We start from the raw sequence: 27869 nt of genomic DNA on the forward strand, positions 1-27869 counted from the left end.
GGAAATGCACTTTGCTCTGTGTTTAAAGCTGTCATGGTGCAGATTCTGAGACTGCTATCTTAATAATTCTTATCTAGAAGGTGGGAAAGCCGAGCAAAGTGAAGCTGTCGTTGGTAAGAAGTGGCAGACGCTCAGTCACCAGGACGGGCGTCTCGTCTTCGGCTGACTTGGACACTGCCCCATTCTGGTGTGTGTTCATGTGGGGTCCTGCTTTTGTCCTGCCCTGTCTTCCTGTGTGTGTCAAATCTCCCTCTGCTGTCCTCTTATAAGGACACAGGTGATGGCATTTAGGGCACATCCACGTAATGCAGGATAATCTCCCCATCTCAGGTCCTTAACTTAATCACATCTACAAAGATCCTTCTTCCAAAATAAGGTAACATTTACAGGTTCCTGGGACTCGGACCTGATATCTTTGAGGGCCATTCTTCAGCCTGCCACATGCTATCCCAGATTACGAGCTTTCATGGCTTAAAATAATACACATTCCTTTTCTTACAGTTCTGGAGGTCAGAAGTCCAACACAAGTCTCAAGGGGCTAAAAGCAAGGTGTTGGCAGGGCTGGTTCCTTCCAGAAGCTCCAGGGGAGAATCAGTTCCAGGCTTGTTCCAGCTTCTAGAAGCTGCCAGCATTCCTCGGTTCCTGGCTGCACCACCCAATCTCTGCCTCTGTGGTCACACTGACTCTTGTCAACTGAAAAAGTAAATCAGACAGTTGTTTTACTCATAAAACAAGTTTATTTGGGAATAGCCAAAAGAATTGCAACTCAGGATGTGCATGCTATGGGCAACCACAGGCAAATCCGGAGAACAAAGGAGGAGCTGCTTTTACAGAGAAAGGGGGGAGAGGGAGAGGCTGTTCTAAAGGAAAGTCCATTGGGGGAGAGGAACAGTTCAGGGCGGCAATGCTTCTCATTATCTGGGCTGCTGCCAGCTGGGGAGAGAAATCTTCCTGCAGTAGTAGAGTACCAGCCATGCCTTTCAGTCAGTGATGGCCTGCATATAGGATGGTGGTCCCATAAGATTAGTACCATGCAGCCTAGTTGTTGTGGGAATTAAAAAAAGAAACTGTAATCAAATCGAAATCGGGAAGGCCTGTAGGGGGAGCTCTCACCCCCATCACATGTCGTCAATGTCACCAACCAGGAAGACAGGACATTCATATCTCCAGCAGGAAGTACAACTACTTTAGGACTGAAGGAAGATTTCTCTCCCAAACCACCAACAGCCCAGCCAATGAGACAGGCCACAGCCCAGCCAATGAGAAATGCTGCAGCTCAGCCAATGAAAAACCCCACAGCCCAGCCAATGAGAAATACCACAGCCCAGCCAATGAGAAATACCACAGCTTAGCCAATGAAAATCCCCACAGCCCAGCCAATGAGACACGCCACAGCCCAGCCAATGAAAAACCCCACAGCCCAGCCAATGAGAAATACCGCAGCTCAGCCAATGAAAAACCCCACAGCCCAGCCAATGAGAAATGCCACAGCCCAGCCAATGAGAAACGCCACAGCCCAGCCAATGAGAAATACCACAGCCCAGCCAATGAGAAATACCGCAGCTCAGCCAATGAAAATCCCCACAGCCCAGCCAATGAGAAATACCACAGCCCAGCTAATGAGACACTCCACAGCCCAGCCAATGAGACACGCCACAGCCCAGCCAATGAGAAATACCGCAGCTCAGCCAATGAAAAGCCCCACAGCCCAGCCAATGAGAAATACCACAGCCCAGCCAATGAGAAACCCCACAGCCCAGCCAATGAGAAATGCCACAGCCCAGCTAATGAGACACTCCACAGCCCAGCCAATGAGAAACACCACAGCTCAGCCAATGACAAATGCCGAAGCTCAGCCAATGAGAAGCATGCCGCCCTGAACTGTCACTTTCCCCCAATGGACTTTCCTTCAGAGCAGCACCCCCCTCCTCTGTAAAAGCAGCTCCTCCTTTGTTCTCTGGATCTGCCTGTGGTTCCCCATGGCACACACATCCCAAATTGGAATTCTGTTGGCTATTCTTGAATAAACTCATTTTGAGATAAATAACAGGCAAACTTGCCCTGTCAGTTGACAGTGTGTAGTAGGCTATACCATCTAGGTTTGTGTAAGTACACTCTATCATGTTTACACAATGTACCTCCTGCTGGAGATGCAAGCGTCCTTCCCTTCCTGTTTGGTGTCAGTGACAATTATCTGATACGGCGTGAGAGCTCTGCCTACAGTTCTTCCCCACTCCAGTTTAGTCCAGGTTTCTCTTATTAATTTCACACCTTCCTGCCTCCCCCTTATAATGTGATTACATTTCAGGCCACCTGGATAACCCAGGCTACTCTCCCCATCTCAAGATCCTTAATTTAATCCCATCTGCAAAGTCCCTTCTGCCATATAAAGTGACACATTCCCAGGTTGCAGAGATTAGGAGTGCACATCCTTGGGGTCCATCATTCAGCGACCACACATGCCCCTCCTCTACTGGAGATTATAGCTCCCTTGCCCCCAGGAGTAACCACCATCTCCAATCTGTATAAACCATGCCCCTGGTGTTCTTCATATGTCTGCATCCACATACATATGTATCCGTACACAATAGGTTGTTGAGTTTGCCTATTGTGAGCTTTGTGAATCCTACCATAGGTATACTTTTGCAACTTGCTTTCTTTGTTCAACATTCTTTTGAGATTCATCCACCTGGACACAAACGGCTCTGGCTGTTCCTTTTCATGCCTCTGTGGAATTGTGTGGTGATGGATGCCACAAACTGTCCATTGCTGCGTGGATGGAGTATATTTGATTCTCCACAAGTGGCTAAACTCCCCTGGCCTTGCACTGTATTTTTCATCTTTTTTTCCCAAGCCTTTAATAACCCCATAATAGAGACATCTCATGGGTAGCCAGTCCCCAGTGGAGACACTCCTTGCCTCACAGGGGTACTCTGAGTATTCCAAGGGAATTCTGGGAAGTGTTTCTTTCTGTGGCCTATATTGTTAAAATATTGCATGGTATTTTTCCTCTTACAAATAGAAAGTTGGGTTTTAATATGGAACATATGTAACACCTATGCCCTCTATCCCTGACTCAAACGCCAGTCTGCCCCCCAGAGCTGAGAACGTGCCTTCCTCTCTCCCTCTTAGGAAAGGGTGAGGATCCTAACACTCGTTTCAAGTTCCTTTTCCTGTCTTCCACCTGAAGACTTGTGAGCTATCAATGGGGGTGTGTTAGTTTCTGAGGGCTGCCAAAAGGGTCCCAGAGGGTTGGCTCAAACAAGGATGCCCATGTTCTCACAGTCAGGGGCCCTAGGGCAGGTGCCCCAAGGCCTCTTCCCACTGTGTTTGGTGGCTCACAATTCTTGGCATTCGTGGTGTGTGGCCATAGCACTCCAATCTCGGGCTCTGTTGTTACATGGCTGTCCTCCCCAGTTTTCCCCCTTCTCTTCTAAGGAGGACATTTGTCATGGATTTAAGGCCCACCCTAAATCCAGGATGATCTCATCTCGGGATACTTAATTACATCTGCAAAGAATCTCCAAGAAAGGTCACATTCACAGGTTCTGGGTGGACACATCTTTTGGGGGCCACCATTCAATCCACTCCGGTGGGTGATGCAGCTTTGAGCTTCCCGGTCAGGATGCGATGGTTGTGGTGAGGGGATGTCCTTACTGGTGCCCCCAGCCTATTGCAGCCAAAGAAGGACTTCGAGTGAGGTGAGAACTGAAGTTGGCCCGAAAGGTGGCCCTCAGGGAAATCAAGGAAATGCTGAGTCTCTCCACTTCCCTGAGGGCCCGTGTCAGTGAGGTCACCATGGGTACCTGCACACTCTTGCTCCACAGTAATGACCAGACAAACGAAAGCAAGACCCTCTGGCAACAGGGTTCTTTCTGAGTGCGTGGGCTGCGGTGAGGAGCCCCAGGTCTGCCATTAGATCCTGGCCCCTATCCCAAACCGTGGGCCGGCTGCCTGTCCAGCTCCCCAAGCCGGGCCAGCCTGCATTACCCCTATATATGAGGAACCCAGTTATTCAACAAACTGGAGGCACCATCTGCGGCACAGAGGGAGAGCTGCTCCGGCAGACACCGACCACACACTGGAAAGGTCTCTGCCCTGGAGGGTGGACCAGCAGCCCAAGTGTGCAGATGGAAGGGCAGCAGGCGGGTGGGAAGGGGGTGCTTCCTGGAATGCAGGTGTCCAGGTAGGAGGGAGAGATAGGAGACGGGAGAGTGAGGCGGGAGAGCAGAGGGCTCTCTGGGCAGGAGACCCCCAAGGCCGGCTGCTCCTGCCTCCATGGCTGCTCATGTTAGATTAGAGCAGGACCATGGGCCAGGTCCTGTGTGTCCCAGGGGGCTCTGTGTGTCCTGAGGGTGCTCAGTGCCCTGGGGGTTCTGTGTGTCCCAGGGGATTCTGCATTCTGGGGGATCCTGTGTCATGGGGGTGGTTCTGAATGGAGAAGCTTCTATACTTTCATATACTTCTGTTTGCTGACTTGTATACATTTGGCTGTTTTTGTGTACATTTTACTTCTATATGTGTTAAAAACCCCGTAAGGCATTACCATTTTCATTTATCTTTCTAATCGATTTAAAACAAGAAAACTCTCTTACACTTACCTAAATTTATATGATTTCTTGGAGTCGGGGGCGGCTCTGGGCCCTGCCTGCTCATGAGGGGCTCCAGGCTCGGCGGCCTCTTTGAATCCCCTCCCCTCCCGAGGGTGGTCGTCCTCAGGCTCAGCTCCGCCCCTCGCAGGCGGTCCCCGACCCCAGACGCGCCCCGCCCTCCCCCGCTCAGGCCCCGCCCCCTCCGGCCAGGCCCCGCCCCGGGCGCGGACACGCCCTCCTCAGGTCCGCCCTCCCCGGGACGCGGCCACGCCCCCCGTAGACCCGGGCCCACCTCCGCGCACGTGACGCTCTCGGCGCTCGCTCCCCGCCCTGGCCGTCCGCGGGTGGATGCGCCCGGCGCTCCGCAGCGCCCTGGCTGCGCGCGCACGCACGGCCGCTCGTCGCTTCCGGCCGCGGCGGCCTCCGCGCCGGCCTGACGGGACCCCAGCCCCGGCCTCCCGAGCGGCATGAGGCGCTGAGAGGCGGCGGCGCCATGAACCTCCTGCCGTGCAACCCCCACGGCAACGGGCTGCTCTACGCCGGCTTCAACCAGGACCACGGTGAGGGCGCCCCGCCGCGGCCCCCGGCCCGGCCGCCTCCCCCGGGGCGGGCCCGGTCCCTCCGGCCCTCACGCGGACAGACGGCGGGCGGTCCCGCGGAGCCCCGCTCCTGCGCGCCCGGCCGTTATCGCCGGGCCCGCGTCGGCGCCCCGCGTCGGTCTCACCGGAAGCCGCCTTTGTTCGGTGGGGTCGGAGCCTCTCCGGCGGAGGCGCGGCCGGGGCTCGGGCGCCGCGGGCTGGAGCCGCCCTGCCCGTGCCGGAGGGCCTGCGGGCGGGCCGAGGCGCGCGGCGGCTCCCAGGCCGGCTGCCGAGAGCCCTGCGCGGCGCCTGCGCGGCCCGTTCCTGAGGGTCGGCGCCGCGGGGCCCGCGGGGCGAGGAGGGCGGCCTGGCGCGCCGGCCGGCCTGCGGGGTCGAGTCGGTGTCACCGAGGGGCACGGCGGGGACGGTGGAACCTGCGCGAGCCCGAGACAGCCGGAGGTTCTCGCCCATTGCGCGCGGCGGGCTCTCGGGCCTTCGGGGCCGTGGAGGGCTCCCGGAGGCGGCGGCGGGCACACCGGGAAGGCTGGAAGGGGTGGCGGCCGCGGCCGGGGACCGCAGGCGGTGTGGGTTCGCTCGCGCCGCGGGGATTGCGGAGGAACGCGCTTAGGATCCGGGAGGTGTGCGTTGGGGGCGCGATGTAGGACATCGGGCAGTGTGTGGCTGAGCGCTTGGGTTCCGATTACTGGAGGAGGGCTGGTGGGGTTTTTAAGAGGTTCTGGTAATATGTGAGAACTCTTTAAGGACTTAATAGGGTTGTGACAACTCCTTAAGAAACGTGCTTTCAGTGAAGAGTTGGCCGGCTGATAGTGATGGAGGGGAGAGAACTGTAAAAACTCCTGCGGTGACTTTCGCGTCTGTGAAAGCAGAAAGATTGAACCCATTTAATGCAAGGACGTCATTTTTATATACCTGCCTTAACACGAAATGAGGAATCTTTGTGTTAAGCTTCAGTATAATAATTGAGGCTCATAACGATGCTAATTATTTAAGAAAGCGGTAAAGTTTATAATATTTTTATAAAGGTTTCATCGAAGATTGTTTTAAAAAGACAGCTTCGGCTTTTAAAGGGATGTATTTCAGTTGTCTGAAAAATGCGCTTTTGTAAAACTAGCTTGTTTCATTGTAACAAATTTTGAGTAAAGCTTACAGTGTTTTCGGGGAAAAAAAATGCTTGTTTACTTAAGCTTGTGGTTACCTTTAGGTTAATTTCCTGTGATATAAATTTATGCCAGATGCTGAGTTGATTACATTTTGCTTTTACTTATACTGATTTTTAATTTTTACTCTCGGCGCTTTTAACACTCTCATTGCAACTTTAGGCTTAGAAATTATTATTATTATTTTTTTTGGAGGAAGATCAGCCCTGACCTAACATCTGCTGCTAATCCTCCTGTTTTTGCTGAGGAAGACTGGCCCTGAGCTGACATCTGTGCCCATCTTCCGCTACTTTCTATGTGGGACGCCTGCCACAGAATGGCTTGACAAGCCGTGCCATATCCACACCCGGGATCTGAACCGGGGAACCCCAGGCCTCCGAAGCGGAACATGGGCACTTAACTGCTGCGCCACCAGGCGGACCCAGAAATTATTATTATTATTATTGTTATTTTTTTTAAGATTGGCACCTGATCTAACATCTGTTGCCATTCTTTTTTTTTCTTCTCCCCAGAGCCCCCCAGTACGTAGTTGTATCTTCTAGTTTTAGGTCCCTCTGGCTCTGCAATGTGGGCCACCGCCTCAGTGTGGCTTGATGAGTGGTGCCATGTTGGCACCCAGGCTATGAACTGGGGAAACCCTGGGCCACCGAAGCAGAGTGGGTGAACTCAACCCCTCGGCCACGGGCCCGGCCCCACAGTGTAACTTCTGACAGCAGAGATGAGTTTTGCCTGTCTTTGCACTTTCTTTTTGTTTCTGGCTTTTTTATTCAACATAATGTCTTTGAGATTTTTTTCCGTGTTGAGTACAGATGATTCTCATTGATGTATAGTGTTATTTTGTGTGCATGTATCAAATTCTTTTATCCATTCTACCACTGGTGGGCATTTGGGTAGGTTCCCCCTTTTTGTCTATCACGAGTATAATAGTGCTACCACAAGCATTCTAATAGATGTCTTCTGGTGAACGTGCGTTGTCGTTTCTGCAAGGCACGTGTACCTCGGAGTGGACTTGACAGCTGTAGTAGATAGTGCAAACAGTTTTCCGAAATGGTTGTACCAGTTTGCCCTCCACCAGCAGTTACTGTGCCCTGCCCCACCTCACACTTGGTATTTTCCATCATTTTGGCCATTCGGGGAAGTGTGTAGATCTCCTTGTGTTGTATTTGAGATTGTATTTGCACTTCCCTATTTTGTATGTTTACTAGCCATTTAGATATTCTCTTTTACGAAATGTCCAAGTCTTCTGCTAAGTTTTCTATTGGGGTCTGCTTTTCTCTTGTGTATTTATAAAGATTGTATATTTTTATATGTCTGTCCGAAATATATGTGTTCTGGTGAAGACAAATAAGGTAGGTGCAGGCTTAAAATTCAGGAAAGATGTAATAGTTGACAGAGGAAGGAAAAAGATTCAGCTACTGTATTGTGTCTGTATCTTCTGAGAAACAAAACTCTGATATCTGTGTCCAGATTACATGATTCCAGTAACACAAAGAGGGAGTTGCAAACCAGAATAAGTTATGAGATAATAAGCAATGTGGCACTTTCGAGTGTATTTCAGACTCCAGGCTAAGATAAAGTGCATTTCAGAGCCTGAAAGTTGATTGCAGAACACAGTCTCCAGCTCGCTGGGTAAGTGTCATGGGTCCTTGAATCTGTCGTGTTCTGCAGTTTTTAAGTAACTTGGACAAAAAATAGAAGCACACTTTTCACCTTTGGAAGGGTGGCTGGTAGAGCAGAATAATTGGTTCCAAAGCTGGAAATCAGTAAGATTGTCATGCAGACTAGTTGTGCGCTTGCTGTGAGGGACCAGGCTTTGCAGCGTGTCTTGTGAAAAAGAATTGGAGAGTTTGGCTTTTGTCCTTCCAGCCACATGAGCCAACAGTCAGACATGGTAGCGTTTAGGGAGGTTAATGTGGTCTTGGGTTGCACTTAAGGCAAATGGAGTCCAGGTCATAGGATCATCTTCAAACTTGAGTGCTTCCTTCAGCTCCTGACAGTTCCCTTAACTGGACCGTTAACAACCTGCTGTGTGACTTGGAGATGGTGACCCGGGTCACTGGTGGCCATGACAAGGGTTTAGGGAGTTAGGATTATTTACAGGAGAGAGTTGAGGTCACGGGAGACCTCAGAGCTGCCATCTAAAAGACTATCCTGGGGCAGCCCTTTGCTCTCTTTCCCCAAGCCAGAGTGTCAGCACCTGCTGGGATTGTGGCTGTTCTCCAAGAGACATGGGCTTTCTTGTTCATCGTTGCCTCCCTGGGACTTGGCACCTGACACACGGTGCTCGAGAGATGTGTTTGGAACAGGCAGGCCATTATGTGGTGAGCATTACGAGAGGCCGGTGTTGAGGGAAATGTGCAGTGCCAGAGTGGCTTGTGGAGGTAGCCGGTGAGCCCCTCCTCCTGGAATGAAGAGTTCAGGTGGAGCCTGGTCCTCAGGAACACCAGAGAAGGGTCCTGAAGTGGGAGGTTGGAGTGAGTAACTCCAGAGACTCCTTTGCATGTTAAATGTCAGACCGAGAATGTGCTAGGACGTGTACATCATTTAATAACAGTCTGTGAGAAGAGTAGTTGTGGCGTGTGCAGACAATGTCTGTGGGGCCTGAGCGTCCCCAAGAGTTCTTAGGAGAGGCCACTTTCTCCAGACCCCTTTCTTTCCTTTTGCAGCTCCAGGTCTGGGGTCCTTAATGGAGACCCCAGCAAGGTGATTAATGTGTTTCTCTCACACTTTAGGATGTTTTGCCTGTGGGATGGAAAATGGATTCCGAGTCTATAACACTGATCCACTAAAAGAAAAAGAGAAACAAGGTAAGGGGTAACTGACATTTTATAATTTCTCCCCTTTCCAGCCCTCAAAGAGTCTAAATTTTATCTTGCAGGTAGCGGGGGTGGGACGGCTGGTTGTGAGAAGTAAATGGGGTTAGTGGCCCTCCGTCAACTTGGATGGCGCCGTCTTCCTTTCGCCGAGCTTCTCGGGTTCTGGGCTCTGTGCGGGGATAAGTGCTGACTCAGCGGGCGTCGCCCTGCCTCTGATTTCGCCAGTGAATTATCAACTTTGGAACAACTCATGTCTTTTCCCGTCTTCAGTCCTTGCTAGCTGTACAGGAAGAAAAAGGTGTAGTTGATGCAAGCCGTTGTCACTCTTCCTGTTGAGTGTAAATTGTAGAGAATTCAAATGATGGATTAAACTGCAGCATATGGGACTCTTAACTCTTGGTAAATGACCAACACTTAGAAAATATTATTTGTAACAATAAATTATAGTTGCTTCTGTTTACTTATTTCAGTGTCTTAAATTATGTTTTCATGGGATACAAGTTTTCAAAAGCTGGAATCAGGAATTTTATTGATAATAACAGTGGTCCTTTTCCCATTTGACAGGAGAAAAATACTAAATTTACAGGTAGAATTTTTTTTTCAATTTGTTTTTTCCTCCTACATATTTTTCTTAAGCTTTTGTTGTCTCCCAGTCCTTACCTGCTGGGAGAATCAAGCACTGCCAACAGATGAACAAATCTCGGATAAATTACAGAAAATGAACAACATCCTTTTTCTTCCTGCAGTTGTGGTTTTCGTTTTTATTCAATGTGCAAGTTACAATTTCTGATGCTTGAGCTGTTTCTCATCTGTAAGAGGAAGTTGCGCATTCTGGTGCTCCACCAAACATCCCCCTTCCATTTTAACAACTCGTGTGGCAGTGGAACCCCTTTGACAAGTGAAATCTTCCTCATAACCCTGGTATCTAAAGCAGTCAGTGTTGCTTTATATCTGGAGTTGATTTTGTAAGATGAGCTCTGCAACTTTCATTTATTAGAGAAATAAAGCATAGCCTGGTGGTTAAGGGCTGAGATTCTAGACCTGAATCCTGGCTCTGCCCCTTACCAAGTTGCTGTGTAACCTTGGGGAACTTCCTCACCTTCCCTTGGTCTCAGTTTCTTTATGTGTAAAGGAGGACAACTGCTTACCTCCCAAGGTGGTTGTAAAGATGAGTGGATGTGTAGAACGCAGCGCCTGGCCCACGTTAAGTGCTCTGTCAGCTTGTGCCTCCTGGTTTGTTACAGCGGTAGCAGCAGTGTTACTCTAACGTGAGTCAGTGGGATCAGTGAGTGTCACAGGCATGGTGGGAATCTCCCATCAGTCTTCCGGGCATCTGGCTTCTGTTTGTTTTGGTTGCATAGTGAATTAAGACAACTCTACTTTATACATACTTAGGAAAGTTACAAAGTATTTTGAAACAGCTTGACTTGTAAATTTCAGGATGCTTTGTACTTAAGTTGACCCAGAAACTTAGAGAGGAATTGTAGATATTAGTTTCAAAGTTGAATCATTAGCGTATTAACAACTGCTTCCTAATTAATGAAATGTTTACAATAAATTCAGGATTTCTTATAAAAATAAGTTAGACAAGAAGCATCTAACACTCCTAAATTCCAGAAAGGTTTGCCATCATTCTGCTGTAGTGCACGTGTTGTTCACTCGTGCTGCTGGGCTGCACTGTCTGAGGCAGGCTGTCCTTGAGTTTAGCGGGTAGTGAATTTGGTGCAATGCTTTTTGGTGATGCATTGTAAGAAATTCACCCACATGTGCTTGTAGGTTCATCTGCTATTACATTTCTGGCAACTTACAACTCAACCATAGAAAACAGGCGGAAGACTTGACCTTGTTCCTTTTTTATCTTCGTGGTTTGCTTTCCTAAATGAGGAAGGCGGTTTGCCTGCATTGCAGCAGTCATTCCAGATCTGGGCTCTCGGCCTTGTCTCCTGGGACTGTGGCACTGAGTAAGGAGACCGCATGATTGGCCATGAGCAGGAGTGCCTCTCCCAGGCGCGCCCACCGCTGGCAGGGACTGGAAGCTGGTAGTGCCAGGAAGCTGTCTTGAGGATCCCTGAGCAGCTTTCTCCCACCTGCCTCTAGGGTGTTGTAGGTCCTTCATCTGATGCACGGCTGGAGTGGGTTTTCTCAGTGGTCAGAGAAGCATTGCTCTGCTCCAGGGAGAGGCCTGGACTTGCATAGTGCAGCCTGTCTTGGGTGAATTCCTCACCTTCTCTTGATCTCGGTTTCTTTTTCTTTTTTTTTTGCTTTTTCTCCCCAAATTCACCTAGCACGTAGTTGAGTATTTTAGTTGTGGGTCCTTCCAGTTGCGGCATGTGGGGTGCTGCCCCAGCATGGCCTGACGAGCGGCGCTATGTCTGCACCCGGGATCTGAACCGATGAGACCCTGGGCCGCCAAAGTGGAGCGTGTAACCAACCACTCAGCCATGGGGCCGGCCCCTGTCTCACTTTCTTTATGTGTAAAATGAGGACAACTGCCTACCTCCTAAAGTGGTTGTAAAGATGTTGTTGTTGTTTGTGCTTTTTTGTGATAAAAAGAAAATAACGTGAAATTTCCCGGCCGTTTTAAAGTGTAGAGTTCAGTAGTGTTAAACGTATTCCCGTTGTTGAACAGACCTCCAGAACTCTGTTCATCTTCCCAAACGGAAACTCTGTCCCCATTAAACACTAGCTCCCCATTCCCAGCCTCCCAGCCCATGGCATCCACCATCTTACTTTCTGTCTCTATGAATTTGACAACTTTAGGGACCTCATGTAAGTGGAATCATACGGAGTTTGTCCTTTTGTGCCTGACTTATTTCCCTTAGCAGAATGTCCTCCTAGTTCATCCATGTTGTACCATGTGTCAGAATTTCCATCCTTTTTGAGGCTGAATATTCCATTATATGGGTAGACTACATTTTATTCATCCCTCAATAGAGGTTTGTGTTCGTTCTACCTCTTGGCTATTGTGAATACTGCTGCTATAAATGTGGGTGTGAAAATATCTCTTGGGGATCTTGCTTTCACTTCTTTTGAATATAAACCAAGAAATGGGATTAGTGGATCATGTGGTAATTCTATTTTTGATTTCTTGAGGAACCACCAAAATACTGTTTTCAGTAGCAGCTGCACCAACAGGACCACGTCCTTGTCAACACTTGTTATTTTCTGATTTTCTTGATAGTGGCCATCCTAATGAGAGTGAGGTGATATCTTATCATGGTTTTGATTTGCATTTCTCTAATGTTTAATGAGGATGTGGAAAGTGTTGAGTATCTTTTCATATGTTTGTTGGACACTTGTATATTGCCTTCAGAGAAATGTCTGTTCAAGTCCTTCGCCCATTTTTTAATTGGGTTATTTGATTTTGTTGTTGTTGTTAATGTTGGGTTGTAGGAATTCTTTATATATTCTGAATATTAACCTTTATCAGGTTTATGATTTGCAAATATTTTCTCCTGTTCTCTAAGTTGCCTTTTCTTTCTGTTGGTTGTGTCCTTTAGTGTACAAAAGTTTTTGAGTTTAATGTAGTTCTATTTGTCTATTTTTGCTTTTGTTGCCTGTGCTTTTCATGTTATATCCAGGAAATCATTGCCATGTCCAATGTCAATGACCAATGTCCAGTGTCATGAAGCTTTTTGCCTATGTTTTCTTTTAGGAGTTTCATAGTTTTGGATCTTATGTGTAGGTCTTTAACCCATTTTGAGTTAATTTTGCGTACGGTGTAAGTTAAGGATCCAACTTCATCCTTTTGCATGTGGATGTACAGTTTTCCATTAGCATTTATTGGAGAGACTGTCCTTTCCCCCATTGGGTGGTCAGCAATTACTTAGTAGCAGGTTATTGGAAGTTTCACTGAGCTCTAGTCTATTGCAGTCCATTAATGTCTTCAGGAGTCTAAAGGCCAAGACTAAATGTGGACTGGCAGTTCATCTTCCTCCTGAGTGGTGAATGAGTTTGTGGGAACCAAGGGAGTGGCCTCAGTTGCTGGAGGTGGTGTCCTCTGCTGCGGGGTAAAGAAGCCCTGGGCTTTTATGCATCTGATCCACACACCTAGCCGCGAGAGGAGTGCTCTTTAAGGAATGGACCGTTGTAGTCATTTGGGTTTGGACAGTGGCCACATCCTATTAAAGCCAGAATTACTTTGAGGTAGCTTGTGTGTCAAAGGACTATTAAATTGTTTATAAGAAAAGCTGTCCTCACTGTGAATAATATTTTTTTTTTTTAAGATTTTATTTTTTCCTTTTTCTCCCCAAAGCTCCCTGGCACATAGTTGTATATTCTTTGTTGTGGGTCCTTCTAGTTGTGGCATGTGGGACGCTGCCTCAGCGTGGTTTGATGAGCAGTGTCATGTCCGCGCCCAGGATTCGAACCAATGAAACACTGGGCTGCCTGCAGCGGAGCGCACGAACTTAACCGCTCGGCCACGGGGCCAGCCCCTTCACTGTGAATAATATTAAATATATAGTCCTTTCTAGGGTTTCTACTAGGCCTTGCATTTTAAGTTTCTTATAGACCGAGCTGATGAACTTTGCAGTCATCTTGTGCAGCTATGCCTGCACAGGTGGAAGTCGATTCTTAGGTTACCTTCTAATTTGCAGAGGTTTTGGCTCCTTACTTGCCTTCTGCTGTGCCCAGGAGCTACAGTCATTACCGACCAGAGTGCAAGGATGGAGGAAGCTGGGTGGGGCAGTCCTGCTCTGCAGCATAAACCCCCCAGAGCCAGGTCTGCTTCTCTGAGCCCCAGACTTCTCATTGGGCTTCCCACTGCCTGCCTTCTGTCGTGGAGGACCTCTGAAAATTGGCTGACATTTCCCTCAATGTAGTTCATGAACGTTTTTGAGCATTTCAGACTTCAGTGGAAGAGGTGTTTAAGACGATAAAAAGCTCGACTTCTGCAATGAAGCATTTAGCATGCTTTTTTAGATTTTGCTACCTACATCTTAAAATATGAATTTAGGTATTTCATAACTTCTTAGGATGCTCTGTGCTCAGCGTTTATTCATGAAAGCACAGTTCATGATGACAGGATGCAGCCTGTAGCTAATTATTTTTCCTAGGTGGTCACCATTCTGGTTTCTGACTGTAGTTAGATATAAATTGTGATTAAATATCACATGCTCAGTGTTAGGTTTTCACTTTTTTTCTTGTAAAATATATATACTAACTTCTTTTTAATGTCATTTCAGAATTTCTAGAAGGAGGAGTTGGCCATGTTGAAATGTTATTTCGCTGCAACTATTTAGCTTTAGTTGGTGGTGGGAAAAAGCCGAAATACCCTCCCAACAAAGGTAAAGTTCTTGTGCATTTAATACTCATGCCTCATGTGTAGCAGTGTCTGGAACTTTAGAATATCTTTGTGTCTTTGGCCACACTTGACATTCCCTGGTAGTCCTGTGAAGTCTGAAGGACTAAAGCATCCACAAAGAGAGCATCTGGTCTCTGCTGTTCCCAGAAGAAGAAACGCCTGACAAGGGTCACTTGTTCTCATCAACATAGTTGCCTGCTTTTCAGTTAATTTGGAAGTGGGCGCATGCCATGCCTCTGGACCCCATTTTGTTCTGGGTATTCTCCTGTGGGTTGACATCACAGATGTGACGAGTGCATTTTAAAGCAAGATATAGGGAGATTACTTTTCTTACAAAGAGCAGTTGACCTCCAGAAACACTACTTTGGTTGCCATGTAGAACAAAAAACCAACTTGGCCCTAGGTTTAAGGATATTGTTTTTGGTATGTGTGTGTAAGTCTGTGTGTGTTCAAAGAGATTGCAGTGTGAAAGATCTGGTTCTTTTTAAGTAAGGAAGAAACAGAAAACTTAACCAACCACAGCTGTGTGCTTCATGCCTACCAACTAGATATTGGGGGAAGAGAAAGAAACCCAGGAAAGGAGGATAGAATGGCAGAAGGGTGGCAGGTGGATTGGGGTAGTGGGTGGAGACAGATCCAGGGGGCCTTGAAGACCAGGTGAGGGTGTGGTCAGGAAGGCAGTGCTGTCAGATTTTAGGAACATTCTAGTCTAAAGCAGTGTGTAAGGCTGAGTGAAGAGACACCAGAGGTTGGAGGCAGAAACGGGAGCTGTTGTTCACAGGACGGGGTAGGGAGAGAGAAGCAAGTGTGGTCATCAGAGTCAAAAGCTGGAGATGGGTGGAGGAGGATGAGGCCTGAGAAAAGTCACTGGGCCTGCTAACCTGGGTGACCACTGGCGGCCGTGGAAGACTGTTGAGTTGGAGCCCGCTGGTAAGTGACAGGTTCCACAGAGGATGGGTAGTGGCAGAGAAGCTGGAGACTGCGCTCTTTCAAAGTTTGGTGGGTAGTGATGAAAGTCTCCCAATAAAGAGTGAAGACGAGGGTGGGGCGTGTTCTGGGGGTGCCCTGGGCAGGAAGAGGAGCTGGAGGTCTGCTTGAGATGGTGCAGTGGGGTGTAGCCCAGGCCTGACAGGAAAGCGAAGAAAGGCACAGAGTTCTAGATGAGCCTTGACACGCCTGGGGCCCAGGCTCACAGTTCTCAGTGGAGCCTAATGGATTCTATGAACTGCCCTCAGGTGAGGGGTCACCCTGACAACCCCTCCTGAACAGCCGAGCAGGTGTGTACAGCCCCCCAGCTTGTTGTCACAGGCTGAAGAGCAGAAAGCCCAGGGTGCTGTCCGGGTCATTGCCAGCATGGCCCAGATGAGCAGCACCTGTGGCTGTGAGTCCTGCAAGAGGCCACCCAGAAGTGACATGGAAGCAGCTGTGCTTGGAGAGAGAACAGGGGCGGGTTGTGCAATGGAATAAGAATTACTTTACCTGGCGTCTTTGGGGATGGGCAGAAGTCCTACTGCTGGATCAATTTTTGTCTTGTCACGAAGAATTTTATTGATCATTGATGAGGAAGGGAATCAGGAGCCCGGTGTGTTGGCCTTCCCTTGCCCCTACCTATGGCACTGTTAGGAGAGTGCCTCCCTAGGCTCTTCCAAGGGAACAGTCGGACTGGATAATCTCTGGGGTCTCCTTCACCTGTAACATCTTACTCTCCATAGGAAAATCCCAACAAGTGAAAGGGTCTCAAATTTTATAGAGTTAGAGGAAAGCAATTTTCTAACATAAAATTTTGAGAAAAATTTAAATTTACTTATTGTAGAGTGCTAAAGGCAATTTTAAAATAAGAATTTAGTCTGTTTAAGCTTTTGTAAGATTAAAAATGTTTTTTTCATAATGTCAAAATTCCTTCATGAATTTACTCTTAATAATTACAAATAAAGATACTTGCTGTTGAACTGTAAAGAGTCTGGCATCTTTGGTTTCTGAAAAACAGAATAAAATAAGACTGGAGGAGACAGGCTGTCACAGTGAGACCAGCTGAGTTCTAATGGAGACTGTTCAGGCAGAGCAGAAAGCCCTTTTCATTTAGTCAAGAGCTTAGAGGACAAAGGAGAATTCTAGAATTACTGAATATAGTCTTGCATCACTTAATGACCGGGACATGTTCTGAGAAGTGCGTCATCAGGCACTTCATCGTTGTGAGAACATCACAGGGTGTACTTACACAAACATAGGTGGTGTAGGCTCTACACCAATGCTGTATGGGACTATGGGACCACTGCCATCATAAGGGCCTGTCATTGACCGAAATGTGGTTATACGGCACATGACTGTATACCTTTTGCTATCAGGAGCTGTATTAAAAGACAGACACACAGAATCCTGCATAGCACATTTGAACTTGCTGGCACGCTGCAGGAAGGCAGCTCAAAGACCTTGGAGGCCAGCGGAGTTCCCCCCCTTTACAAATGGGGAATTGACGGTCAATCCAGGTTAGGTCCTTGGATTTTTCTCTCTACCCAAGCATCGCATCTGGTCACTTTTCTTTTGAGAACAAGAATTTGTGATGCTGCCTTTGTTGCTTCATCACGCCTTTTCCAGAAATTTCTGATAATGGAATTCACCCGATTTGTGACCCCCTTGACATGGCTCCTCTGGGATTCTGTCTGGTTTTACATTTGTTTTCCGTTAGACTTGTTGGTGTGAGGCAGTGGAGCCAGAGGAAGTGCGCTTCCGAATCCCTTTACAAGTTCAGCAGTACGAGTGTCCTTTGCCCGGAGGTTGTGAACATGTTGGCTCTGGAAGGTTATTATTTTCGATAAGAAACTCTATTGACCTAGTGATTCTTCCACTTAATATCGTGTTTAGTGCATTTAAGGAGGAGCCAACTTTAGAGGTTTGTTGAATGAAGAGATTTATCAAACAAAGATGGTATTTTAAAGGAGTAAGAAGAATAAAATTGCTTCATTTTTGAATGGTCATAGATTTTAATTAACCTCTTCAATAGTAAGTACATTTTATGTTACTTAATAAGTTTGGTAGTTCTTGCAGGCTGGTATTAAATTATCTCTTGATTTGAAACTTAGGTCCCTTAGTCCATTCTGTCAAGACTTAGGCCTGAATCTGGCCTCCAGGACTTGTGTTGGTCATGGTGTCAGGACTTGCAGGGAAACATTCCTTCCCTCCCTTCCTTGGTCACCTTGCCCCTGACCTGACTGTGAGGGAGACTCACGTTCCCTCACGTCACACCCTCCATGGATGGCTTTCCTAGTAGAGAGGATGGGAATGGGTGGATACCCCACTCCCCGTGCCTCTTCCCAAGCACAGTGCTGGTCGCCATTCCCATCCTCACAGGTTATCTGTCAATTATCTCAGCCCTTTGGATGCAGACTACTAATCCATCATGATAAAATATTGCAGTGTGAGCAAGAAAACGCGACAGAAGACATTCCTGAGCTTCAGGAAGAGTAAGAACAGTCAGGGTGGGGTTGAGGTCCCTGGCCCTGGTTTTTATCCATCTAATTCCACAATAAAACCGAAACCTTTTTCACACTTAGTAACTATGGTTAGGCTTGCCTTGTGGCTCAGTCAAGTGAAACCTAGGAAGGAGAGGTAGGGAGTTTGCCTGAAAAGAGGAGAGATTAGAGCATGCATGAATGCGTGTGTGTTTCAGAGAGAGACAGAGATTGATTGCCTCCGGTGTTGACCAGGCGTGTGAGTGCTGGAAGAGGAGGAAGGGGAGGGAACAAGTGAGCTCTGGGCTGCCAGAGAAGGAAAGGTGTGAGTTGGAGGTGTTCTGAGACCTGGGAGGGAGGGGGACCGTGGTTCCTAGTGGGAGAGCAACATCTCTACCTGGTCCGGTGTTTGTGGGGTCAGGACTCCTTCAGAAGTGGCCTTAACGATGCAGCACTGTAGCCTGCCTATTATTGTGTTCATAAATCCTTTCTGACATTTCAGTGATGATCTGGGATGACCTGAAAAAGAAGACGGTTATTGAAATAGAATTTTCTACAGAAGTCAAGGCAGTCAAATTGCGGCGAGATAGGTATGTTCGATATCTGATTCTCAAAGTGGAATAGTTGCTTTCTCTGAAGGTGGCTGAAATACTGTATAGAAGGAAGAAAAGTGTTTAGGAAAATGATGTATTAAGATGTGATAACTAGTTAATAACCCAAAGGACATAAGGATTATTTATGTGCCACAAGGAAGATGGTGAACTTTACTGGCTTTCAAGGATCTCTTGGAGGCAAGTAATCAGTGGGCATGGATGAAAGGGGCCTGCCATGGACCAGGCCCTTGGCTCTCAGTCCTTCAAGAGAGCTGGCCCCATCCAGCAGGTGCAGACGAGGACACAAATTTTGGACCTTGAATTGCCTCACTCTTAGTCCATGCTTTTCCAAATGCTGCTTCAATACATATTTTGAATGTAAAAGTAAAGGAAAATTCAGAACCTCCTGTAGTGAGAAGGTGTCATTGAACCTCACCTGTTGAAAGTAGCAGTTTTCTCTCAGCCATTGCCTTCATGGGTTTAAGAGAATATAGGAGTTTTTCCCAGTATGTTGAGCAAGATAGAGCAAAGCTTTATTAATCTGGATTTTAATTTGGTATGATTTACATGTTCTGCTCAGCTGTAGGAGGACAAAGGGTGTCAACAAGGTGAATGTAAAAAGGGGTCTGTCGTGCCCCGTTCATAGGTAGGTTTGTTCCTTCCAGTAATGTCAGTATTTAGGGGCCTTTGATAATGCAAATATTGGAGCCAAATCAAGAATCTTCTACTTCCCAACATTTCTGAATGATCAAGACATATCTGAAAGCATATAGAAATAGAATTTCTGCCCCATATGTTCTACTTGGCTCTTACTCTAGAGGGAATATTTGAAGATAATGTGTCTTCAGACCTCAGAACGGTCTGTTAGCTGGCCTCTACGCAGGTGCGAGGAGCATGCCCATCAGTGCCCTGCTCCAAAGACCTCAGCTGCAAGGGGCCCTGGCTAAAGAACAAATGATCCTTTTGTGTATGGTGTTGCAGTGTTTGAGTTTCAAAATGATAACAAAAATCACAAAATGTTTTGAGTTTCACTTTTGGAGAGAGGAATTGTATTTTTTTCTTTACAGAATTGTGGTGGTTTTGGACTCCATGATTAAGGTGTTTACATTCACACACAATCCCCATCAGTTGCACGTCTTTGAAACCTGCTATAATCCTAAAGGTAAGAAATTCAGAGAAGGAGGGACGATGGAAATTGGCTTCCTCGTGTCCAGTCCAGACAGGGACGCAGATCTGCACTGGGTGCCTTCTCCTCCAGGCAGGTCTTTATCTGAGCAGCCGGCGTCCGTGGGGAGCGGAGTCCTGAGGCGCATCAGGGCTTTCTTCTTCCACACCCTTCCCTAGCTCGCTCTGCGTCCTCTTGGGTGGACTGTCCACAGCCCGGCCTCCTGGGCAGTTGTCCTGAGACCTGCCCTCTCATCAGAGTCGCGGGGGGCAGGCTTTCACCAGACTCTTCCAAAGTCAGCCATTCGGGAGCCCTGTGGTGGGCCCCAGAATCATGTTTTCCTTAAGTTCTGAGGCATTTCCTTCCCTTTTTCTTCTGGAGGGAGGATTGCTTGTAGCTGACTTTGTGATTCATTATGTCATCTTAATTTCTCTTTAAAATTTTTGTCTTTTTCTCCCAGCTTTATTTTGGTATAATTTACATAAAACTCATTTCAATAAATTTTATTTACTGTAAACAGTTGTATAACTACCACTACAGTCAAGACAGCAGTCCCATCACCCAAAAAACTTTCCTCGGGCAGTCGCCCACCACCACGTTTTGCTGTGTTTGGTGTCTTTCTCTTAGCTTAGTATTGTTTAGATTCCTTCATGTTTTTTGTGTATATTATCATTTTGCCCCTTTTTATTGCTGAGTACTATTCCATGGTCTGGATATACCACAGTTACTATCCCCACCAGTTTTTCTGGCTCTTATAAATAGAAGCTGCTATGACTGTTCACGTATAAATCTCTGCATGCATATATTTTTCATTTCTCTTGAGTAAATACTGAGGAGTACAATTGTTAGGTCATGTTGTAACTATATGTTTAACTTTATAAAATACTAACAAAGTGTTTTCCAAAGTGGCCTTATATTGCATTCTCATAATCAGTGACTTAGGAGAGTTCCCATTGCAGCATATCCTTGTCAGCACTTGGTACTGTCCATCTTTCTAACTTTACACGTTATTGTGGCTGTGGTCATAGTATCTCCCTATGGTTTTGGTTTACATTTCTCTGGGGACCACTCATGTTAAGCAGCTTTTCATATGCTTATTGCCATTCCTATGTCTTCTTTTGTGCAGTGTCTGTGACTCTTTTACCCATTTTAAAATTGTTTATCTTATTATTGAGTTGTAAGAATTCTTTATACATTCTAGATAAAGCCCTTTGTCATACTTTGCAGATATTTTCAGTTAATCTGTGGCTTTTTGCATAACAGATTTTCTTTATGTTTCCTTCCAGAAGTTTAATAGTGCGTGTTTTGTTTGTTTGTTTGTTTTTTTGGTGAGGAAGATTGGCCCTGAGCTAACATCTGTTGCCAGTCTTCCTCTTTTTGCTTGAGGAAGATTTGCCCTGAGCTAACATCTGTGCCAATCTTCCTCTGTTTTCTATGTGGGACAGCACCACAGCATGGCTTAGTGAGTGGTGCATAGGTCCGTGCCCAGGATCTGAACCTGCTAACCCTGGGCCGCTGAAGCTGAGTTTGCGAACTTCACTACACCACTGGGCCGGCCCCAAATAATAGCTTTTGATCCTAAGTTAGGTCTTTGAGCTATTTCAAGTTAATTTTTTTATATGGCATGAGGCAAAGGTGCAGATCTGTTTTTTTCTATATAGATATCAAGTTTCTAGTAACATTTGTTAAAAAGACTATTTTTTCTGCATTGAATTACCTTGGTACTTTTTTTCTGATCCTATAAGTGTAAATGATCTGTGTTTCTGTCCTTATATACCATACTGCCTTGATTTCTGGAGCTTTAAAAAAATTCTTGAAATTAGGTAGTATAAGTCTTGCAATCTTGTTTTTCTTTTACAAGAAATTTTTTTGACTGTCTAAGACCTCTGCCTTTCTTTTCAGCTTTATTGTCGGTGTGTCTCTTTCTTAAACAAAAGCCTTTGGAGGTTTTCGTTGTGACTGCACTGATGGTAGAGGAATGTGAATTCCAGCGTGTGATCACAGCACGTGCTCCATCGGCCAGGGTTCTGGTTCTCCTTTGCAGTGGCGCACTGTCTTATGCATCTATTGTCAAATTTATTCCTAAATATTTTGGTTTTTTTATGCTATTGTTAATGGAGTAGTTTTTAGATTTTACAATTTTGCATTGTCAGTGGCTGACATGACGAAAGACAGACATTTGATAAAGTTTATTCAATAATAAGTTCAGTAAATGTTTCCAATTATGAGATGGTCTCCTGGGAGGTAGCTTTGCTTGGCCCTCTGATACCCTTTACAATGAAAAGATCTTGTGACCGATTTAAATAGAAACCCGTGAATAATTCCTGTTATTTTCTCTTGGGAACTGGAGGGCAGAGAGCAGATTTTGGTTGTGTGGCAGCAGAGGCTCTGAAGGTGGTTTTGAGTCCTTGGTGGGTTTTCTCTGTCTCTGTTTAGGCCTCTGTGTCCTGTGCCCCAATAGTAACAACTCCCTCCTGGCCTTCCCGGGCACACATACGGGCCATGTGCAGCTTGTGGACCTGGCCAGCACTGAGAAGCCACCCGTGGACATTCCTGCCCACGAGGGCGTCCTGAGCTGCATTGCTCTCAACCTGCAGGGAACAAGAATTGCAACGGCATCTGAAAAAGTGAGTGCGTGTCGCCCCTCACTGAGGTCGTGTGCTCCCATAGCTGCCCTCGCACTCCTTAGGACTGACTCGTGGCCTCTGCAGGAAACCAGTCCTTCCCTGAGGATTCTGACTCCCCGCAGGTTCTTGGCTACTTCTCTCAGGAAATGAGTTGTGGTTGACATAGATGGTCCAAAAGCCGTTTTATTTGGTCGTGCCTCATCTTTTTGGCAGCTGAATTACAGTCTTAGCGTCTCTATCTAGCTGTGGGAGTTATAAATAAGATGCTGTTTCTCTAGACAATGAACTGACATCACTCAGGGAACGGGTCAGCCTGGGCCTTGTGTTCTCTTGGGGCTCCACCAGGGAGCCGATGCAGGGGCTTAGTGGAGGCCGATGCCCGTGGACCTGGGCCCCAGGTCTCCCTCACTGCCCAGTGCTGTTGGACTAAAGAGTCACCAACTTGTCCTCAGGTAGGACAGAGGGAAAGGTTGAGTTTTAGATCATGAGGGTGAGTTGGGGAAGGATTTTATGGGCTAATGGGTTTTTGAATATAAATCATTTCAAAAAACTAATTAAAAAGTTGTGAATCTTTGATAATGAAACACTTCACTGTTTTTCAAAGGGGACCCTTATAAGAATATTTGATACTTCATCAGGGCATTTAATCCAGGAACTACGAAGAGGATCTCAAGCAGCTAATATTTATTGGTAAGAGTGAACATTTCGCCCTAGAGAAGGCCATTGCTTTGGGCTGCCTGGAAATGGGTGCTGTGTGATTGGAAGGGAGAGTCATGACCCCCAGTGTGAGGCGGGCGGAGGCTGCTCTGCTGTTAAGGGGTCGGGTTTCAGCTCGTTTTATTATTACTAATTTTGACTTTTTATTATGGTAATATATACAAAAGTAGAAAGAATATTATATTAACCGCTGTTAACCCATCACTCTGCTTTAGTATTTATCAGTATTTACAGTTTTATTTCATGTCTTCACTATCCCTTCAGCATAGTTTTCTGTAGTATTTTAGGGCAAATACTAGAGACCTTGTCAGCTTACCTGTAATTCCTTCCGCCTCCTTTGAGAGACTGAACTACTTCCTCTCCGATAATTGTTCCACACCCCCTGGTGTCTGTTGCACTGAAGTGGCTGGACCCCAGCTTGGGCAGGATTTCATTCGTTGCATCTGTGGTCTTTGCAGGTGTTGAGCAGCATTTGGGGCTGAGATAAAAACGTAATTAATGTATGAATTTAGAGAATGTGCCTGTGGGCCCTGTGGTGAGCGGCACGCTCTCCTGTCTGTCTGCTCTCAGGGCCTCTCCAGCCAGAGCAGGTACCTGCCCCAGACCAGCGATGCCCACCTCCAAAGGGGTAGCCTGCGCCTCGAGGGGCCAGGCTTGTGGAGGAGGCGTTTTTCTCACCTGAGTGGGTAGCCTCAGGGACCCTGGGGTTTCAGAGTTGCTCTCCATGCCACTCAGCCTTGTCAGTGCACCCAAGGAGGGGCCCAGCTGAGAACGCTGGGTCCTGTCCACCTTAGACCTCTGGTTCCATGTGAGCACTGTTGGCTGTCTAAAGAGGGGGTGGCTCTTAAAATTGCTGTCTTGAATATGGGACTGCCGGGGTTTGAGGCGTGAGCTCGCATGGCTTGTTGCTGTGGTTGGAGCTGGGCTCTACTGCATTCACACAAAAACCGAGTTGCTTCTGCTTTCTCGGCAGCATTAACTTCAATCAGGACGCTTCCCTCATCTGCGTGTCCAGTGACCATGGCACAGTGCACATTTTTGCTGCCGAAGATCCAAAAAGGAATAAACAGTCTAGGTAGGTTTCCCAAAGTTAAAAGGACTGTCATCTCAGTGTGGGCAAATTCAGAATTAAGTCACAGTCGGGATCTCTCTCATCAGCCGTTCATTTGATTCTTTGAAAATCAGTACAGAGTATTTGATGCTACAACAGTGACATCTTTACTCCCCTGTTGTTGACTCTTAGAAAATGTCTGATGAGGATCCAGGCACCTTTCCATGTTTGAGAACTTGGTCCTGAACTCCAGTGGCTGTCCCTGTGTTTAGAAAACTGACTTAGTGGCAGTAGAAACCTGTGCCCCTTCAGGTGCTAATGGTTTCTGGTTTTATTATAAAGCCATTTGCAAAGACTTAGTTTTTTCATGTAAGAAATAAAAAAATTAAAAGCAAAAACAGATGTTAGATCATTAAGGCTAAGACTGTATGAAAGAGAGCAGTGTCTTTTTAACTTTGTTAGGTGAATGTAACGTCCTTCCTTTTCTTCCTTGTCCTCATAGTTTGGCATCAGCCAGCTTCCTTCCAAAATACTTCAGTTCCAAGTGGAGTTTTTCCAAGTTTCAGGTTCCCTCAGGCTCTCCATGCATTTGTGCCTTTGGAACGGAGCCAAATGCTGTCATTGGTAAGTGGTCCTTTCAAGTCAGGATGTCTCTCAGCACCACACCAGCCCCACCAGCTGCCCCTTCCTCTCTCTCTCCTGGGGGTGCAGTGCATCCCACTCGGGGTCTGCACAGCCATTTGTGATGTTATCAGCTCCCTGCCCTCCAGGGTTTCCCAGGAAATCGTTGGGACAGATCATTTGGTTTTTGAACTGATGACCAAAGAGGATTTTTTCGTGTTGCCAACACTCCCAGATTAGTTGGGACTCTTGGCCACATGTGTGAGCCCCTCGCCGCCCACAATCGCTTTGAGTTGCTGCTCAGCTCAGCTCGGTGAGGGCTGCTTGCTTTTAACTTTGGGAAGAGACACTTGAATAAAATGGGTCTCCTTCTGTCCCAGCGATTTGTGCAGATGGCAGCTACTACAAATTCCTCTTCAACCCCAAGGGGGAATGCATCCGGGACGTCTATGCGCAGTTTCTAGAAATGACCGACGACAAGCTGTGACTCTTCACCAGGAGTGCAATCAACACCCACGGCCGATCACCCCCAAAAGCGCTGAGTGTGCCCCTCAACTTCCTGGGGCTGGTGCCGGCGCCCTTGGGCCTTGTGGGTAACAGGCTGGAGGGACTGTCTAGGGGACCTTGGTCTCAAAGCCATATGTGGTTGTCTGTTTTCCTAAGCAAGGCTTCCCATTTCCAGTACTAAAGAAGCATACTCATCAGGGCACTACAGACACTTGAGTGGCTCTGAGCAGCTCGTGCCCGACTGCTGGCTTGTTACCTTTAGTTCAACCGTGACGCCAGCGTTAGTGGTTCCACCGCATCCTCGCACCTACAGTTGAGGGCTCCATACAAACTTAGGGACTGGGTTAAGAAAAGGATGGATAAATTGAAATTTGGTTTTGGCAGCAGAGTCCATCATTTTTACTGAGTCTATAATGGGGAAATGAATAAATCTGTAAATGTTAGTTCTTACATTATAACCAGATTTAAATAGAATAATACCAGCAGCTGGCCTTAGAAAATGAGAAAGGAATTCCTTCTCCCATCTGAACCTGAAGGAAAAAGACAGCGTATTACAGAACACAGGGTGGGTGTTTCCCATGTGACCCCCGTGTCGTGGTCGTCTCTGTGCCTGTGGTAAACCTGTGGTTTGGTTGTGTGTGCACATGTCTTTGTGTTGGAGCTGTTGGATTTGAGGCTGATGCCAGGCCACCCAGTGAGCAGAGCGCTCTGGGCGTCGCCTGTGGTCTCCTGGTGAAACTCCGGTTAAAAGCTTCCCTGTTACACGTAGGGAACAGAGTAACGCGCAAACTTTGAAAACCTCGTCATAGAAGAAAGCGTCACTTAGCTTACAGGATGTGAAGGGAAGCGTCCGCCGTCCCTCCAGAGCAGCACCTGGTTTCTCGGCGGGAGCGGGCACCTGCCGCTCCACCTGCCATCTCTCCGTCTTTTTCTCTCCCCAGCATTTCTAAGAATAGCTGCACACTAACATTTCGAGAATGAAAGGCACATCACGGTTTTTAAGATTTGGTAACTGAAATAGGTTATGGGCTCTCTATTCTTAGTACTACTTGAGTTTATATTTAATTTTCTTAAACTACCTTTAAAGAAATTTAATTTTATGGTTTTGATTTTAGGTTGCAAACATTTAAAATCTGCAGCAGCAAGTTCTCCATTTTGCCAGTTCTTTTACTGTCATGTAATCAACTAACTTTGTATGTGGATTTCGATGTAAAGTATGCATGTTACTTTTATGTGTATTTAATCATGAAATTTAATTTTGCACATTTATTTGTAATGTTTCTTTTAAATAAAAGTGACTAATTTTGTTGTACTCTGCACCTGTCAAGGGAAAAGAATTGTATGTTACAAAGCCAAACCCCTAGTTTTCACAGCGGTTGGACTGTAGGCCTCGGAACACCCCATGTGTCTGCGTGCCTGCACTGTCCGGGCGGCAGGATGCCCTGCTGCACATGTAGGTGTTGGCCTGGCCTTCAGATTCCTGCCTGTGGAGCAGAGGTGATGAGAGGAATGTTCAGGCATTGTTTCGTCCGTCAGGCAAGCTCTGCCCGCTGTCCCTGGGGGCGAGCCTGGGCTCACTTTGGGGGCGACACCTGTGTGGTGTCGGGGCCGCCCCGTTGATGTGTTGACTCATCTGACATTTTAGCTCTAACTTTCAGTAGGCGGGTAGGAACGATCCTTCACATTTATATGATAACTAGTTTATACTTTATCCAAATGCAATCCCTCTAGTGTATCCCAATATACATTAAACTAGGGGAAAAGGCCTATAAAGAAGGTGGATGTCTCAGTACAGAGACAGCTTCGGATTGATGAGGAACGCAGCGCAGATTCAGGGGCTTGTTCACTACCCCTGAGAGAGACCCATCCTGGACAGCCCAGGAATGCTCCCGCACACCCTGTTAGAGTCCACAGTGTGGGAGCAGGCCCTGACTCCGCCCCTCGGGGTATAGCCTTGCCTCCTTTGTAAAGTGACAACACAGGTGAGGGAGCCCCCACCAAGGGGCGCTACAGTGGCAGTGGAGGCAGCCTCCAGGGTCAGCTGCAGAGCCGCCCCATCTGATGTGCTATGAGGGCTCTCGTTTGTCCCCTCGGGGCTTCCCCTCCTGGGGACAATGAAGGTACCACGTCTCATCTGGGAAATGCCCAGAGGAGGCTCATGGACAGCAGATCACTATCCACCCTCCCCAGGCCTGTGCTCATCACCTCCATTTACCACCCCAGAAAGATGTCTGTGTGAGCAGTGTCCCTGGTGTGAGTAGGCTGTCGGGCGAACCTTCCATGGGTTCATTTAGAACCGAGCAGCAGACTTTGTTTTCAAACTAATAAGCATTGATTTGAAGCCTTACATAGAGAAAAGGGATTGCTCTAAGCCAGGGCTGCTGCCTTCTCCAGCTCCTCACTTTGTTGAGTCCTGCCAGCCCCTGAAGATGGAGGTCAGGAACACAGACATAAAAGTCTCTGTCCAGGGGCTTCCAGAAGCCTCTGCTTGGTGGCTGGGTTGGACAGCACTAGTGGTTTATTTTTCCATGAAGTCTCAACGTAAACATCCAGTTATGCCCCAGACAGCACAGCTCACCAGGCTTTCCTCTGGGTTCTCCAGGAGGTGGGTAAGGAAGGTTCTTGGCAGTGCTGTTCATCTGCCCTTCCTGTCCACTCCTCTAACGCCTC

At 47.2% G+C, this 27869-nt stretch overlaps 1 protein-coding gene across 2 annotated transcripts; it reads left to right on the top strand.

Annotated features, from left to right (window-relative positions):
• The first annotated feature begins 4876 nt into the window (after positions 1-4876).
• Positions 4877-26516, top strand: WDR45B (WD repeat domain 45B). Of its 2 annotated transcripts, XM_070226730.1 has the most exons (11): positions 4901-5152; positions 9081-9155; positions 14351-14452; positions 17818-17930; positions 18421-18508; positions 19579-19673; positions 22113-22303; positions 22908-22993; positions 23994-24095; positions 24574-24695; positions 25073-26516. In XM_070226730.1, the coding sequence occupies exons 4-11, from the start codon at positions 17867-17869 to the stop codon at positions 25177-25179; spliced, it is 855 nt and encodes a 284-aa protein (XP_070082831.1). In that variant the 5' UTR covers positions 4901-5152; positions 9081-9155; positions 14351-14452; positions 17818-17866; the 3' UTR covers positions 25180-26516. The 2 variants fall into 2 exon arrangements, with proteins under 2 accessions (XP_023507469.1, XP_070082831.1); XM_023651701.2 differs by lacking the exon at positions 17818-17930 and having other exon boundaries at positions 4877-5152.
• The last annotated feature ends 1353 nt before the right edge of the window (positions 26517-27869 follow it).

Source organism: Equus caballus, chromosome 11 (genome assembly GCF_041296265.1).
Source record: "Equus caballus isolate H_3958 breed thoroughbred chromosome 11, TB-T2T, whole genome shotgun sequence".
In the NCBI taxonomy this organism is placed as follows: Eukaryota; Metazoa; Chordata; class Mammalia; order Perissodactyla; family Equidae; genus Equus; species Equus caballus.